Here is a 17,706-nt window from a genome sequence, read left to right as displayed (position 1 = left end):
TATATATATATATATATATATATATATATATATATATATATATAATTTTGCTGAAGACATACGCATTAGGATATTAGGTGGATGTTGTTATTATACCAGTCTGAGAATTGTTTTAGACATATCAGAAGTTCTGGATACAAACGTACACGATAGGCATCGTTGTGTGCGAAAACAATTAACTGTGAACTAGTGAAGTCATGTCTAATTTGTATTAAAAGGAAATAAAGTCACACAAAGGGTGGAGAGAGACAGACAGACAGACAGAGTCTTGTGCATTGACTTACACCTAATTTAATCTGTCTTGGCTTTGATGTTTTGAAAATATATATAAATCAATGTTTTCGAGAGAGGCAACTATTCTGAAACAAAGGGCAAAGAAAGAGATTTAGGACTTTTAATTGTTGAATTGTTTTGAACAAGCGTTAGAAATACTACTCTGTCTAAGTTTAATGTGATTTTTTTTATTTTAATTTAATTTTTAAACACACACACACACACACACACACACACACACACATATATATATATATATATATATATATATATATATATATATATATATATATTAAACAATTTGCTGATGAAATCAGCATGAAAAATCTGTTTCAAAAGAATGAAATATAACATTGAAATCTATCAATAGTAATATGCAAATGATTGGAATCTACTTCTTGCAGGAAATTAAAATTGAGAAACAAAAACAGGCTCATTTCGAAGCAAATTAGGAGAACACGAAGATAAAAAGTGCCCGAGATACACGTGTGATGAATTTATAAATGTTCAGAAATCTGTTTCGACCAGTGCATTTATTATCATTTGGAAAATAAATAAATGTGCATGTAACAGCCAAGACTTGCACCTTTAAAATGCAAACTATTAAATAAGCATACACATTCCACTTAATCTATGAAGAAAATGTTCAAGTCGCTTGTCATGAAGGTGATTTGTCACGGTAAATGCACATTTTACGTCACTGATGCATGCAAAAACATATTTGCGTACACCTATGAACTTATTTAGTTTCACAAAATGAAGAAATATAATATGTGGCAGGTAAATGCGTGTTTTGAGGTGAAATTAATACAAAAACGTATCTATATTGAAGGAAGGTTTCATGCAATAGTCAGAAGAAAAAAAATGGAAATGAAAAGGGAATTGTTTTAGCATGCGGATAAATTGAGATTCTCGTTGACTGGCAATATAGTCGAGAAGCTGAGTGGTGCAAGCTGTCACGAGAAATAGGTAAGAGAACTGTACGTGAAGAAGCTGGTTCAACTAATTTTAACAGCTATCCAAGAAGATATTAAAGTAAGTAAGAAAGCAGATTATTAAACAACTATGCACTTACGTCAGCTAGTCTTCAATCCGTGCATTCAGTATAAGAACGTCATATGCTATAGCTAATGCATTTATATTTGCTTCTTAATAATTGCAATTCATTTCTGAATTATTTAAAAACAAAAGCCGATGTAATCGAACAAATCAACATTACCAAACTTTCAGGAAAATAATTTCACTTAAGACAAAAATAAATAAGGATAACTACCACTATTTACCGATCCGGTGGCCTAGTGGTTACAGCGTCCTCATTGGATCCGAGATGTCGAGGGTTCGAACGCCAGCTGAGTGAAACCAAAGACTTGAATAAAAATGCACTCGCTCAGCATTTAGGGGTTAGTGTCAGAACTATCAGTGTTAATACCAGCAGCGGCAGCAGCAGTAGGAAAGCAATGGAGAGCTCTGTACTGTATGAACGTCTTCTAAAATTAAGTCTTGTTTAAAATAATGATTTGGGGGGTGGGTGGGGGTGGTGGTTTATATGGACCAATGACAATCAGGAATTTGTTTAAATTACGCAATTGTTCACGTGTGAAAATGTTTATGGACATTTACTTACTGTAACCTGGCTTTCCATAACTTATAAAATTTGATGTTATATTTGACTCCTTATTAAAGAGTGTTATTATCTTGAATACTCGTTATAACCCTCATTTCTGTGTGGGTTTGCTTATCCAACTTAATTTTGAATACAATTAGTCATTTCCTAACTGTTTGTGCTTATCCTTAGCTTAAACATTTATTTCATGACCCTTTTACCAGTAGATGGAAACATTACTTTTTCTCTGGTTGATCTTCACTTTTATAATATGTACTCGATCAATATTCTTAATTTCTGATTTATTTGAAAACAAAAGCTGATATAATGGAATAAACGACTCTTATCATTCCTTTCGTGACACTTATTTCTCTCAAGACAAAAGGAAAGTCCAGAATGGACTAAGCACTGAAGTAATTCAAAACAGTAAATAACGTCCTCAAATGAACTAACACAGATATTGTACAAGGAATATGATATATATGGATAGCACTGATTTAGGGTAGCGGGCTGGTTTGATGTTAAGTTGAACTCTTTATTGTATGTTGACATACTATTGAAGGCTCGTTATGACGCACGTTTCTGCGCGGTTTTGTTTACTTTACTGAAATTTGAATGCAATTAGGCATTTTATATCAGGCTTATCCTCGCTTTCATATACACACGCCATTAGTTTTGACTGTACCATGTACTTATTATATTCTGTTTGATATGATGTAAAGATTTAGGTTTATGTCAAATATTGACAGAAATCTTTAAACTTTGCTGTACCAATGGTGTCCACTTTTTCTAAAATATTTGTGCTAATTTTAGCTCAACATTAAGATAAACATAATTCAAAGTTGTATCTATTTTAAATGGATTGCTCGTTTTCACAGTTACGGATTTTATGTTAACTTTAACTCTGTTTTAATGTCAAAGGCCAGAAGAGACGTTAAAAAAATTCTTGAGACTGGAGGACTTAAGAATGAAGATCTCTGCATATTTCCAGGCTCTTATCTTAGCCTCGACAATTCTGGCATTGGGTGCTGCCTCCCCATATAGGTAAGACATTTTAGTAATTTATTCATGTATGTTTGTAACATGTTTCGAAAAACCCACGTGAGGATTGACATATTCTGCATTGATGCACCCGAAAACGTGCAATTGACATGATCATGTTTTGCTTCCAAAGATTTCCTTTACCAATTCAGTGCATTTGCAACTGATTTAATATTGCGTGATACAAAAACAATAGAAAATCAATCCATTTTATGGGTTGGTGTGTGATAGGTAAATAAAATCATCGGGATTACCAGCAGTGGGCAGTATGTCTCGTTACTAATTACAAATGTAACGCATGGTTGAAATTTACCATATGATACCTCTTCAAGGAAAACGTGTTCTATTTACAAAAGTTATTGCTTTTGTTTATATTTCTCTGAGATACAATATAGTTTAGTCCCGCTTTGGTTTAAAATACTTGCATTTTACGTGAATCTAATGAAGAAAATTGTAAAGACGTATCATTTCAAAGCTAAGACATTAAGGAGTTAAAACCAATGTTGGATTGCTTTCTCACTATGTTCTAGGTCACAGACAAGGGTCAAATGTCAAGCTAAATTCTGAATGATATACACCCAATTTCAGCAGTATTTACGATGTGTTAAAAAATCAAACCTTTCTAAAATTAAGTATTTCAAAAACAAACCATTATAGGAAGGATAACATTTTGTCCTGCATAAGAATATTGGTATTTTCCGTGCGAAATCCACCCCATCCCACACATCCTTGTCCTCACTGATTCTGGCATTAGGTATATGATTTACTTAGTAAACGCGACCACTACACCATGGGCAAGTTTTTAAGTATTTTCTTTTCTTGTTTACTTTGTCATGCAGTTCAATATAATTTCTTTTCATGATGTAAAAAATTAAATTATTATGCTAAAAGATCGATAATGGAATAATACCAACTCAATTTCAATAGCATTTATACATTGTAAACAAATAAAATCCTTTCTAAGGACTACTATATCATTATAAGCAGTCAATATATCATTATATAACATTATTTCAGCCAATGGAGGATAGAACTGCACCTAAATATCCACAAATTAGTTTCTTGTTGGCATTTTATAGCGAAAGGCAGCAGTTGGAATAGATCCAAACCCCTTTATGAACTCGCATGCTCTGATTAAGGCAACGTTTCAGCCAGATTCACCACTGTTGCAGTAATAATTATTTAGAGAAACGACTCTCTTTGAACAAAGACCCTGTTAATTAATTGCATACTCCTAGCAATCCGATAAATCCTTTCTTCCTTACTTTGCTTCCAGTTTTCGTGTTTTGTTTTCGTCATCAGTTTTTCTTTTATTTCACTTCCGCCTTGAAATGAACCCGTATAATGTTTACTCTGGGCTACTTCTCCTGATAACCAAATGGCATACACATGAAATGACCGAAAACTGAAATATTACCTACAGATTTGTAACAGAGGAACACTAATAACAGTTGCATGGTAACATTGGCTGCTCATACAGTTTAAAATATATCTTTGCTAGGCACATACATAATGGGACAAGTGTTGGAGACGTTGAGGTCGGAGATGTGGACATGAAAAAGAAAACCATTGGGAAGGTAATCAGTAATCTTAACGATTGTATGCAGAAGGATGATTCCAACAATACAGTTTGAGTGTCCCGATGGCTAAGTTTAGGAAGTTATTTGTAAGGGAATATTTTGAAACACTGTTAATACCTAGGTATCTGATTTATTATCTCCTATACTTCACCATTCAAGTTATTAGTTTGTTACAACTGTGTTTCGTCATTCTTCATTTTGATCTTATAGAAGATAAACCAGTTCATGTTATGTGGGTTTGCATATAATGTAAACGAAACAAATGTTAAATAACTGTGTTCTTGTTTTGTAGAAATATTGCTTCTTCTGTAGCAACAGTAGCAGAGTTCTTGAAGTTGTTGTGATCTTTTGTATAAGGCAAGAGAAATATGAGAACGAGTGCTTACTAGAGTCTGGATTTTGCAGACACACATTATTTGTTTATCTACTAAACGTAAGATAAGTTTCGACTGCATTATAGTGTGTTTTTTACAACGGAAAACTTTATATGATCAAGGTAACGTCTGACAAGGACAAAAGGTAAAGTTACATTTCCAAACAAGTAACCTACATGTTACTGACATGAATTAAACGAGGAATTGATTCTGACAATCACATAGTATTACGTTTATATTGAGATATTTCAAACTATATAGTGAGGCAGTCAAAGCGATCCTAACTAATATAGCATGCTCATCCCAGGTGTCTGGCTAATTTTGTCCTTCTCTTTGTATTTATCTAAAGTATAAGTAAATAATGTAACAAATGAAAACATTCTACAAGTAGTCGTGACTTTTATACTTTATACATTCTAAATACTTATAACAGATGACGAAAACGTATAACATTTTGTGCATGAGACAGTGTCCAATTGTGCTGGTAGATGAATATACACCGGCAGATCAGACTCTATTTATTTTGTTTTCAAATGATTTCAAGGTGTAGCTCTACCTGCCATTGCATTAAAAGAGAGTGAATCAGTTATATGCTGTTTGCAGTTGGGTGCACATTATGGACGTGTAGAGACATAAATCTCCTCCTTAGGGATATCATTTTGAAATGTCTTTCATTTTTCTGCAGGGCTCCGTAAGCGTGGAAGAACAAAGTCTAATTTTGCTTGTGCACGAAAGCTTCCGAGCTCAGGTTCAATCTACCAATATGATGAAACTGGTAAGTGCGTCTGTGTCATGGTAATGTGTGGAAATTTAAACAGAAACATGCATCTGTCGTAAAAAAGATGTCGGAGCACAAAAGTTGAACTCACGCTGAAAACTCCAAAATAATACTATTATATTTAAAATGTATTCGTTAAGCTACTTAATGTTCTTCCTGCTTTGTATAAAATATCATGCAAATGCCGTTTACAACAACTAATTGATTTTTTATATATCAATGATGTTATAATGTGTGTCATTGCTTTTGTTAATCAATCAGGAATCGAAATAGTTTTAATGCACATTGGTAAAGGTTCTTCACTCGATAGTTTCCTTATATCTCTTTCATGTTTAGTGGCAAAGAGATATAAAACCGATTTATCTTATACTGGACAAGATTGAATATTTTAAAGGTATACTAGCATTTAATGCTAACGACTATTTCTTGCCATTGGGAAAAACGATATGACTGCAGGTAGGCAAGCTTCTGGTCTATATTTTTTAATTATACATGTGGGGAAATTTAGTTATTTTCGAGAAATGAAGCTCTCTTGTCAATTTACATTCAATACTTGAAAGTGCAGGAATTTGTAGCTTTTGGGATTTACTCAAAAACGTCGGCTTTGAAGCAATAAGAATATCCCAAACATATCTTAAATTAGCATTAGTAAACATTAACAATAACGACATTTAACATAAAGTAAATTAAGAATAATGAGGAATAAAACTCCACATTAGCTGCAGAATTCAATATTAGAAAGAAAACATGTCAGATTTCTACATGGTATGACTGAAAGTCTTGCTTTAAAAATGTACATAAATTGTCCAGTATGAATAATTACTAACACAGAGCAATAAAACATTGCCTTGACGTTGCTGATATTGGTAATCTCCATTAAAAAATACTAAGAATTATAAGTGATTTAGATTTTTAACGTCGCTTTAACAATTTTTTACATTATGCTACGACATCTGCAGTGTGGCAGCTTATAGTGATGTCTAGCACTGGGGCATCATGCCGCAGACATGTAGCATGATTTCCCACCCAGTCACATTATCCTGAAACCAGACCGACCAGACCTAACACTAACCTCTTAATGCTGAATGCCAAGCGAAGCAGCTGTTAGTACCATTTTTGTAAGTCTTTGGTATGACTCGGCCGGGGATCGAACCCATGACCTCCAGTATCCGAGGCGGACGCTCTAACCATTAGGCCAACGGAGTTGTTAGCAAGTTTGCATTCCATGTATAAATTCTTTGGTGTATGCTTAATACACCCATTTACGTATCATGTGGAATAACTTAACATATACGGTTTGGTTTGTACTACTTAGTATTTGTAAATGAAATTTAATCCTCGGGCTCGAACTCCTGATCTGTTAAGAGATATTGATGTTCCCATATAATTGATGGTTCCAATATTTTTCTTTAAATTCCACCCATCCATCATTATATGCGTAAGACAATCGTATGTTGACAGAATTGTAAGTGTGTCACTGACTAATTTCATTTAATAAGTTAAGGCCAGCTTTCCCTGAATCTAATGCATGCCAGAATATCCTTCTAATCTCTGTAAAGTAGTCTATTTCTTTGCGACCGTATATTTGTATGGTTCCAGCAGTTAACAATGGTTTTCTATCACACTATATACGGACCACTCCGTGCCAAGACTACTGGCCGTGTTATTAGGTTTTGGAAATAAGATAAACTAATGTGATTATAATTAAGGATGAAGGTCATTGTGGAATATTTTGTTGTCTACATATGCGACTCCTTCGTGAAGAATAGCCAGAAACATTAACATCTTACTTTCAAGGCTAACCATTGATCGTACATTGTAATACAGGCATGGAAGTCTATTTAACTATCCACAACGACACAAATAAGCCAGTGAATATCGTCATCAAATTGTTTAATATAGCGACTTTTCGGGCAGATCACTAATATCGAAATATTGATAAACGTAACTGTATGATGGACATCTCTCTGCAAATTTCTTGATTTCGAAATAAGAGCCACACAGTTTTGAAGATTTAGTGAATAACATGTTATCTGTCAGGAAATGTTCCTCTGAACTGTCATACGAACAAACGGTTCGGTATTAACTATTTTACACTTGCGTAAGAAGTCCTTTTCAGCTGACATTATCGTCTCGTGATTGTAGAGATATCACGCCGGCATTGCCGAGAAAGCCCAGTTCCTAGCGGACACCTGTGTATTTGAACATGACACCAGAGATGACAGGGCTGTCGCTGGTAAGCATTCATGTAGACACACTTGAATTGCTCCTATTGTATTTACTTTACATTTATTCATACTTCATGCAAATTGGTGTGGTCTTCGTGACTGGCAGACATTAGTTACAGCTGAGTATTTGAAATGCATTCAGGTCATTCCTATGTTGTATTTAATGTCTGGAAATTTGTAGTGACTTACAATTATTCCTGACTTTGAAAATATATTCGCATCCTGAATATGTTCCTCTCTAAAACGGATAGAGTTTATTTTCACTATCAGTTTAAATGGGATGCAATTTCTCTTACCAATCGATCAAAAAGATTTCAAGTCCTAGATTGTTGAGAATATTTTTAAACACATACAGCAGTACAAGAATTTTTTCCCTACGATCACAGGTGTGCATGTTTATGCATTTGTGTGTGAAGGTACATGGTATGTTAATTTGAGGAACGTTTCTTTGTTGGAAAAAAACCTACATGAATTTCATACAGGATATGGAATATCAGCAGGAAAAGAGCTTAACCGGTACAGGAGTTGAAAAAGAAATGGAAAACAAAAACTTCAGCTCTGACATGTCTGTTATCTTTATATGTTCGAGTTTTGATTTCTAAGTTTAGATTTTTTCAGTAGCATATTGGTTGTTTCAGAGTTGTATTTATTAACAGCAGAAGGACCAAGAATATTCCAACATTTTGGTCCCAGTTAAGGACGGTAGCACTTCCATTAAATCGCCAATGGAAATAATGAAAATATCACAGAAAAATCAAGAGTCTTTAAATGTATATATATTTCCGTAATTCATTCATGGATTCGAACGAAATTTTATTAAGATAGTTAGGCCGTTAGCGCAATATTTTTGAAAGAAATATACAGTCTGAAAATGTGAGTTTGTAGATGTAGAAATGAAAATGTTTAGACTATAATCCGTGTGTACAAAACATTAAACAACAAATCGGCATAATGCAGACAAATCCGTACCTGTGTGCCTTCATCATTACATATTCAATCCTTCATAAAGAGGACGCCACCTATTTCGCTGAAGGGAAATAAAAAGTCGCATGAAAGTCTTATTCGAGCGACTCACAGTTCTTGGTCAATACAGGGTTTGAAATTTTTTTGCCATATTAAGGCGAAAACATATCATTTTTGTATTTTAAAAGCAATATCTGATTTGAACGGATGTAGGCTATTTTGTTTCCTTTTGTTTATTTCTGATAGAATTACCGGGCGTATACGTTGGTCAGAACCTTTGCATGGGCCACGCTTCCTGGTCCGACTGTATGGCTGGTTGGGCCAATGAGAAGACTGATTTCGAGTACGGTATCGGTTCCAAGAATGGTGGCATGATCGGCCATTATACCCAGGTACTTACTAAGACCTTAACACTGTATATGAAGCTCGTATTATTACCAATAATAATAGTAAGTTTTGTATTAGGGGTAAGCAACGCAAGGCACGCGTGCCACAAGGTGGCACGTCAAGAGGTTTTGTGGGGCACGATACAGGCAGCGAAAAGTCTCGATTTTAAGAGTGTTAATCTCATACTGGTGGCACGTGCTCGTTCATTTTTTATTACTCTAGAAAAAAAGTGGCACGTAATGGAAAATAGGTTGTCGACCCCTGTTTTATCGTATCACATCAAAATGACAAAAATATAGGTCACTATGCAGAGTTGATCATACAGCAGTTTTGTACCTGTATAGTACATGTTTAATTTTAAGAACGAGTAGAACGAGCTTATTGGCTTTTTGAAGCTGCTTTAAGCTTGGAGGTAAGATAGATAGAATCATAAAAGTTTAAAAGTAACTCGCGAAAACTTCATTTAAGTTAAATCTTGAGTAAGACATTACATAATCAGTGGCAGATGAATGAGTACGTAGCTGTTAATCAGGCAATCAATCTATTGTCATGTCGGAAAAAGAAAAATAATGCTATAATCTGAATGCTTGAATACTGAGATACACATAGCCCTAAACTTACACCTTTTGATTTCCTATCCATTTTTGAGCCTGATAGCTAAGTACAAGTACCTGTCGGCAAGATTGGATTCCGAGTCTAATGTAACTACTGGTGTCTCGTTATGATCAGTGTGTTGCTGGAAAGTTGTAGACGAACTTGACCTTATGTAATGGCTCATTCAGCGAATTAGTCGTGGATCGGGATAGACCAAGGATCCAATGATCCAATATCGTTTTCATATCTGAGTTTATTTTGTCATGCCCATGAAGTAGATATATACATAGATAAAAAAATATATACATATTAATGCATTTCAAGTCATAACCAAGCTAAAACCAAGTAGCTAAGAGCATTAAAGACAGAACCAAGGGTTATTGACAGCTGCAATTGAGCACACCTATCAACAACATCTGCCTTACATTGGGGTTCCTAAAACAAAATTTAAAGAACTTCCCTCGCGAGAGCAGGAAGACATCATATATGTCATTGGTCCGATCAACACATGAGTATGGTTCATCTGTATGGGACATTTACGGCGCTAAATATATACAATTAATCGAAAGGATTCATCGACAATATGCACGATTTATTGAAAAGGATCATATACCTCGTGATCTAGGCTGTGTATCCAGGATGTTACAAGTTCTGGAACTCCCTAGGCTTCAACTATGACTTGAGTTCAGTAGGCACACCTACCTATTCACAATAGTGATGAGTATGGTACCGGTGATAGACAACACATAGTCAAACTTAACGACGCATACAATCTAAATCCAACTGAGACATATGCTTTGTAGACAATCAGGTTGCTAACACATCTACTTATTTTGTTCTTAAAAGTTCGAGTACGGATCAGTTTATCAGTTTAGAATTTCTTCATAAAAACAAAAAACAGTTGTGCTTTGGAACCGCCTCGATTAGAGTGTTGTGGGCGCCAAGTCAGTGGGAACATTCAAGTAAGCACTCATCCATAGCTACTAAGATGTGAACTTCACCTACCGTATTTAAATGGTTTCTGCTACAGATACAGATGTGCCCAGAAATTATAATACGATAATAATATTTCCCAAGACATGATCGATGGGCTAAGATCACATGAAGTAAGAAAAGACCCAGTGACCGATGTCACTTGCACATGAATTTGTTTGTTCTTGCCCAAAATCGTATATATATAGCTTAAATAGGGTCATTCAATCGTTCTAAGTTATGAACCAAGACTAAGTCTATGGGGCTAAGGATTAAAATTAAAAGACCGTTTTGACATATTAGTATCCTTACTCCTACAGAGTAGGACATTTAATGTTTCTAAGTTATGGCCCAGAGACTAAGTCCCGGTTGTGTGGGTAAGAAGATTCATATGATTCATTGTTGGCTACGTACCTAAAGCTTCTTTCCCTAGTTATTGAGTCAACTGCGGCTGTAAATGCACCATGTTGGCCTATTTACTATTCATCAAAACCCAGGTGGGATTAGTGAGTTAGTTGTTGGGGCTATAAATAGAATAACCGTCACTTGACGTGACGGTGGAGGTATTGTACAAAGTATTGTGAATGTTTGTCTAATTGTGAGATAATGTGATGGACCGATGAGCAATGAGAGGCGATGACGATAGCCATATCATTCTGTTAAAAAACGTAGAAATAATCACCGACCATAAATGCCAGTCTTTTATTTCCTGATATATCTCCTATCTGAATATTCAGGTTGAATAAGATCTCCATAATGATTCAAATAAAGACCGAAAGTCCAAGATAGTTTAATATAAGTAAAATAATTCGGCAACATTATTTAAAATGTATGGGCGTTCATTCACACGTTCGACGTGATCATTAAATACCACTTCCTTTTGCTTTCTAGCTCCCATGTTAATTCATCATTATCTGTTTTTAAACGATAATATCTGGGGCTTTTTATCTTGGCTTATAAATTATCTTTTTTCATAAAGAAAACTTTGAAGACATTGTTTTTTCAAGTTCTCTCAATTCTTATTTACGGTGAAGCGTTTAATACAGCTGTTTATTGTTCCTTCTTCGAGAGCTATAATCGGGAGTGTCTGTCAATGACTGTCAATGTTTATATGTAAAGCTAGTCTTTTTACATTGTTCTGTCTAAATATTTGACTGATAAAAGTTATCTAACTTTGGTATATAATCAGTACACTCGAAATAAAGCGAGGTGATTTTTCTGACATAGTGGTTCGAATAGTAGATATGGGAGCAGTCAGTATTTTCTGAGGAATGGTTTCTATTAAATTTCAGATCAGTTATATTATTGTTTGAGCCGAATATTTGCACCTCATATCGTACATAAGATCAGAGGTAAAGTTCACTCTATGGTTTATTCTACACATTATTTATAGCATTTTATTTCATGTTGAATGAAGACCCCCATTACCCACTATCCTCATATAAATATTAACTGCTTGATAACATGTTGAACATACTATTGCCCTGATGTGATTGCAACGTTTTAAAGTCCTTGACATTGTCGAGGATGCTCAATATTTGAATTCTTTTGGAAACAGTGTAATATTGTGGATTTCATATTTTATAGTTAACCAAACGTATCTTTGTCATAATAGCGAACTATTAAACTGCTCGAATGCAGTTAAAAAAAGAGTAACCGCGATTATTATATTCAGTTCATTACAACTTGTACACGTAGTAATATTGTTTTCTCACTTTTCTGTAGCTGATGTTGTGGAAAACAATGGCTATAGGGTGTGGCTTCAATTCTTGCAACGGAAGTCCTCTTTATGTCTGTAACTATGCCTATGGGTATGTATACAATTACATATCATGTACTTGAATTACTTGCATGCAAAAAAAATACGTGTTATACTTGTATAGTTTTAAAATTATTCCTTTAATTTAATGTTGTTTCTGATATTCAAAATTCACTGTTTCAACTCTTCGGTATCTATTTTAAACAAATATCGTGTGTGAGAATTCCTGATATTTATTACGTATCAATTAATGGCGGACATCAGCGGAAGATGGCCAAAAATATTACAAGGCAAGGAGTAATAAATAACATGTTGAGAAAGCCCTGACAATCATCCAGGATATGGAAAAACGAACAAAACAAGAAGTATGTTTATGTGTCCCGGATGAATCACTGGTATGACTAAAAATGGCACAGAAATAAATCATAACCTACGTGTAACGGACAGTTGAGATAGTGATCACACCTATTTGGGACTACCACTGTAATTGTAGGTGTAAAACGGAAAGTTATCGAATAGTTAGTCGTCAAGAATAAGGCGTTTCACGGACGGGAATTATATCTGACTGTACTAGTGGAGCGAAAGAAGACTATTTCATGCACTTTTCATCAAAGTTTCGTCGTATTCATTCTGAATAGCTATTGTACACTCTTCTAAACTGCAGACACGACTGAGAAACATTTATAACATTATCGGATATATACGTATATAAGTTGGTGTACCGCAGTGTTCATAGATGAAGTTAAACTGTTTACAATGTTGCCTCGATCGAAAATGTGATAGTTCACAACTGTAAATGTATTTTATCATTTTGGACGTTCAAGTGTTTGTCTGTCCTTAGCGTCTCGCGTTCTACAAATGAATCATTTTATATTCGCTTATACATCACATAGTTTTGTCAAGGAACGATATACAATTTTTGTACTTATCTTTTGTCCCATTAGTTTGTTTTAAAAAACCAAAATTTATAATGTGGAGTATTCACTTCCAAATTGGTTTCCTGTATTTATCTTTGATAATATATTCGGTTTGTCCACTAGAATTATTTCTGGATCAGGTGCCCTGGTCACTTGAGGACGTCTTTGCGAACTGATGTCCTGAGGGATACTCCCTGGATAATTTTTCCTCGTAAACAACCGATATATATATATATATATATATATATATATATATATATATATATATATATATATATATATATATATATATATATATATATATATATATATATGCGTTATAATTGTTATACCGTAAATCGTCCGTATTACTATCTTTGTCTCTATCAACCTAAGATGGCCTTTCAAAATTCCCAGTCTGAGTGGGAATATACAGTAGAATTTTAATGGCAGAAATCCCTTAGGGCAATATCAACACTGTGAAATATCTCGATCCATCTATCTGAATACAGTCATAATCTTGGGAGGTCATATATAACATGGAAGAGCATATTTATAAGCTCGACTAATGTATGGATGCTAAAAAGAAAGTTAGAAAAATATCCTCGATGACATCTTGGTTTGTCGAAGAAGACTGTTTTGCACATAGGGTGCTTCGAGTACCGCCCAATGTTATTAGCCTTACCTTATCAAAGGACACAGCCAGTGAGATTCTTCACATCCGCTAATAAGAGTCATGAAGATATTACTAGTATATTGCATTGTCAAGTGTGTAACGAAACAATATAGAAAAGAAATGAAACTACATGATCGGTATTATTTTACTGGCCGATTAGCCGAAGACCAGAATAGCTTATGCGATGATCCTGCGTCCGTGATCCGTCGTCTGTTAGCAATTGCTTGTTCCTTCTTGTTGGAGAGTGATGAAATAAGGCGCACGTTGTGATTATGAGATCTTACAGGATACATGAAAATGGTGCAATGCAAACATTCAATATGACCATTATAACAATTATGTGGAAAGGCCTTTTATTTCTATACCTCCTCATCGGGTGGTTTCACCCATAATATTCAATAAAACACTTCTTGCATAACAGTATGTCTAGATTTAAAATGGTGTAAACATAATGCCAGCAAACGTGAGTGAGATTCATAATCAGCAGTACATGACTTTGAAGTCATATTCATGGTCTGTTCTTAGCTTTCATACTTCATTGAACATTATGTGCAAATGACTTGCACACATAACATGGATTTTGAAGATTCTTTAAACAATATACAGTTGATAAAACAAATTGGCATTAAGCACTCCCAACATCTATTTCACGTCCAATGGTAGTTAATCCAGTTGTTCCTCATAATGGGTTGTGAATATGATAATGCAAACAATATGAATGGATTTTAGGAAAATTTGGTTCAATGATGCATCAGAAGAATACATTGAGTATAGTAATCACAACTTGGGATTTTGAATGACATGTACATATATTAGTTTGAACATCTAGTTATTATTGGTTTAACCAGTCTGACTGGGGAAAGCTGAGTTCATTACAAGTACGCCAAACAAATAGTTAACATCGATAGGCATGATAACATAAAACAATTAGCTCAGACGAGCTATTTTACGGATGCAAGATTAAGAATACCAACAAGTTATCACAAACGAATGCCGGGATAATACACCAATATATCACTTTTCTGGCAGCGTCAGAGTAGTCAACACTTAGAAAGGTTTTGTTTACAGGGTTTTCGTTTGGGACTATTTCCCAAAGCTTTTGACCGGTTTTCTTTTATAATTGGGGTCAGTCATCATGAAACTAAGCCAGTTCAATCCTTTGGCACATTAGCAGCACACTATCACTATACGGTTAAGGTTACATTCATATATAATGTGCCCCATGACTTTGGTTAAAGGTTAGTAATTTACCAATATTTCCTAATCTCCTAGATAGCTTTGCATAGGTGTGATATACCATTGTCATGCTAATTCAGTTCATTCTGCGATTTGTTCGCTTACACATATATGACCTATTAATCACGGTCACGCGTTTCACAGCAGTGGTTTGAATGTCGGTTCGACACGCAAGCTATATTCTTCGTAAGTAGACCATTTGTTGGTTTTAGAAATATCTTGCCTTCAGCGGTTATTCTACATCATATTCGACCAATATCTGGAGCTGGACATATGGTATTTTTTGAGAAAGAATAATATGTCATATTGCATTGTCAGAGGGCAGCATTTGTGTCATATACTGTAATGTTTGAGGCTGACAGTATTGTTATTTTGGCTAAAGATATTTCAGATAATTGGGTATTAATCAAATCTTGATGCAATAAAGTATTTATGGCTCTGCGAAGTTACCACGGATTACACATTGTATTTCAAGGTCTTTAAAAGAGAAAATTGGATATTTTCGTTAACTATATAGCATTGGTTTTCATAACACTGGCTTTAAAACAGTTGGTTGGGAGATCGCTCTCATTTTGAAAACAATGAAACAAGTCTGAGATTGGTTTATATTTTTCTTGTGAGAGATGGTGCAATTGTCAGTATAATAATACAGTGATTTTTTGAAATAGAAAAGGTAATTTATTTTTATGCTGAATATAAGTGGTTCCAATACAGAGCCTTGCTGTACTGATTTGGAGATTGTGTCACAGTAACTAGGGAACGATCATATTGTAACAATTTGTTTTAGGTTAGACTTTTACTTTCAAAATAGTTTTCATTTTTTTACGTTTTCGTTTTAACAATAACGAGGCCTTGCGGAACAAGTGTAAAGCACTGGTCGGATCGACCAGGGTTCTTTCAGTACTATATCCATTGACCTATGCGCACCCCTCCAACATATTCTGCAATATGATTTGACATTAATTCCTTTGAGTAAACGCTGATAAGAAAAAAGCGATCTTTTACGGAATACATTAAGTCCTTGCTCAAGGGTTCTGAACACATATTTGTTTGGTACTGCACATATCTTGTAAAAATCATAACTGAAACAAATAATTGCATATTGTTTTAATAAAGATGGAATGCTTGAGTCTTGAGAGTATAAGGGATTGTTTCAATATTCAACAGCTACAAAGACCATAAGTAGGAGAGAAATAAACTTCCGCTTGAGTCCTTTCGATTCAAATTCGTTACGTTCAGTAGAGCACCATTCCCTTCCAGGGACCTCTGATGAATTTGTAAAAGCCCATATAAATGCGTTTCAGGCAATACGTAGGCGATTTGAAAGTTCCATGGAAGGCTGGAAAACAATGTGCCGATTGTCCAAACAATTGTACGCCGGATGGTTTCTGTGGTACGTACCTTTTCTTAGTTCTAATTATGCTAATGCAGATGGTAGATACTTTACTTTTTTAATTGTCAACTTATTAAAATGATATGTTTTGGGAGGCTATGAAATATGTAATATCTATGTTCTGAGACCAGGAAAGCGCGTCACTTTTGTAATTAGCCTGCCCCTTTGCATATCATCGATGTGGTCCTCTAACGGAATTGTTCCGACCAAAAGCGTACCTGAGGGTTACATTTCTTTAACTTAGTAAGAAGGTGTAACGGAATGCCAAATCATCCCCTAATCGACAGTTTCGTTTCCGACCACAAGTTAGTCAGTCAGAAACACGATCCTATTTAGGAGTGACAAAGAATGAGTAGCAACAAAGATGATGACATCATTATATATTCCCTGTTTCGGCATGTACCACGAGTAAATATGACGTCTGTGATTTTATCGAATCTATTGTTTCACTTCTATCAGTACAATGATATCGCATCATTGGTAGTTCAAGTGGTCCTTCGATGGACAAATTTAAGTGAAAGTTACTTCCAAACGGGGTCCACTTTATAACCTCAGCAGTGTTATGTATGCAGTCCAGGCATGCAAATCCTAATATATATATATTATATTCATTTTAATTACAGATTGTGGCGGCAAATTTTGCAGCAGTACATATGAGGTCATGACCCCAGCCTGCCAGTGCCAATATTGGTGGCTGATTTAAGTAACGACAAGGAATACAAAATAAAAACACTCATTCGCCAATAGAAAGCTGTCTAGTGCTTCTTTCCCATTTTCATTGCTTTGACATATATGATGGATGTCTTCGGTGAAACGATGCATTCACCCAAAAACCATCCGTAGAGATGATGCGACACTGCTCGAATGAATAAATCATGGATATTTTTCTCATCTTTTGTTACATAAACTAATTTGTCTATGCATTATCCCGCACATGTACAGCTTCATTTTTT

General features: G+C 34.8%; 1 protein-coding gene across 2 annotated transcripts; it reads left to right on the top strand.

Annotated features, from left to right (window-relative positions):
• Nucleotides 1–1,053: 1,053 nt before the first annotated feature.
• LOC149793456 (allurin-like) lies at nucleotides 1,054–17,644 on the top strand. 2 transcript variants are annotated; one of them, XM_089966382.1, is made up of 9 exons: nucleotides 1,054–1,242; nucleotides 2,798–2,920; nucleotides 4,419–4,494; nucleotides 5,557–5,646; nucleotides 7,795–7,885; nucleotides 9,087–9,232; nucleotides 12,519–12,604; nucleotides 16,665–16,753; nucleotides 17,377–17,644. In XM_089966382.1, exons 2-9 carry the CDS (start codon nucleotides 2,844–2,846, stop codon nucleotides 17,454–17,456), a joined length of 735 nt encoding a protein of 244 aa, XP_089822508.1. In that variant the 5' UTR covers nucleotides 1,054–1,242; nucleotides 2,798–2,843; the 3' UTR covers nucleotides 17,457–17,644. The 2 variants fall into 2 exon arrangements, with proteins under 2 accessions (XP_089822508.1, XP_089822507.1); XM_089966381.1 differs by having other exon boundaries at nucleotides 1,054–1,308.
• The last annotated feature ends 62 nt before the right edge of the window (nucleotides 17,645–17,706 follow it).

The sequence above is a fragment of the Sinohyriopsis cumingii genome, chromosome 8 (genome assembly GCF_028554795.1).
Source record: "Sinohyriopsis cumingii isolate HCF-2022 chromosome 8, ASM2855479v2, whole genome shotgun sequence".
NCBI lineage: Eukaryota > Metazoa > Mollusca > Bivalvia > Unionida > Unionidae > Sinohyriopsis > Sinohyriopsis cumingii.
The sequence above is the reverse complement of the archived record's forward strand: the minus strand, read 5'-3'. Positions and strand labels throughout refer to the sequence as shown.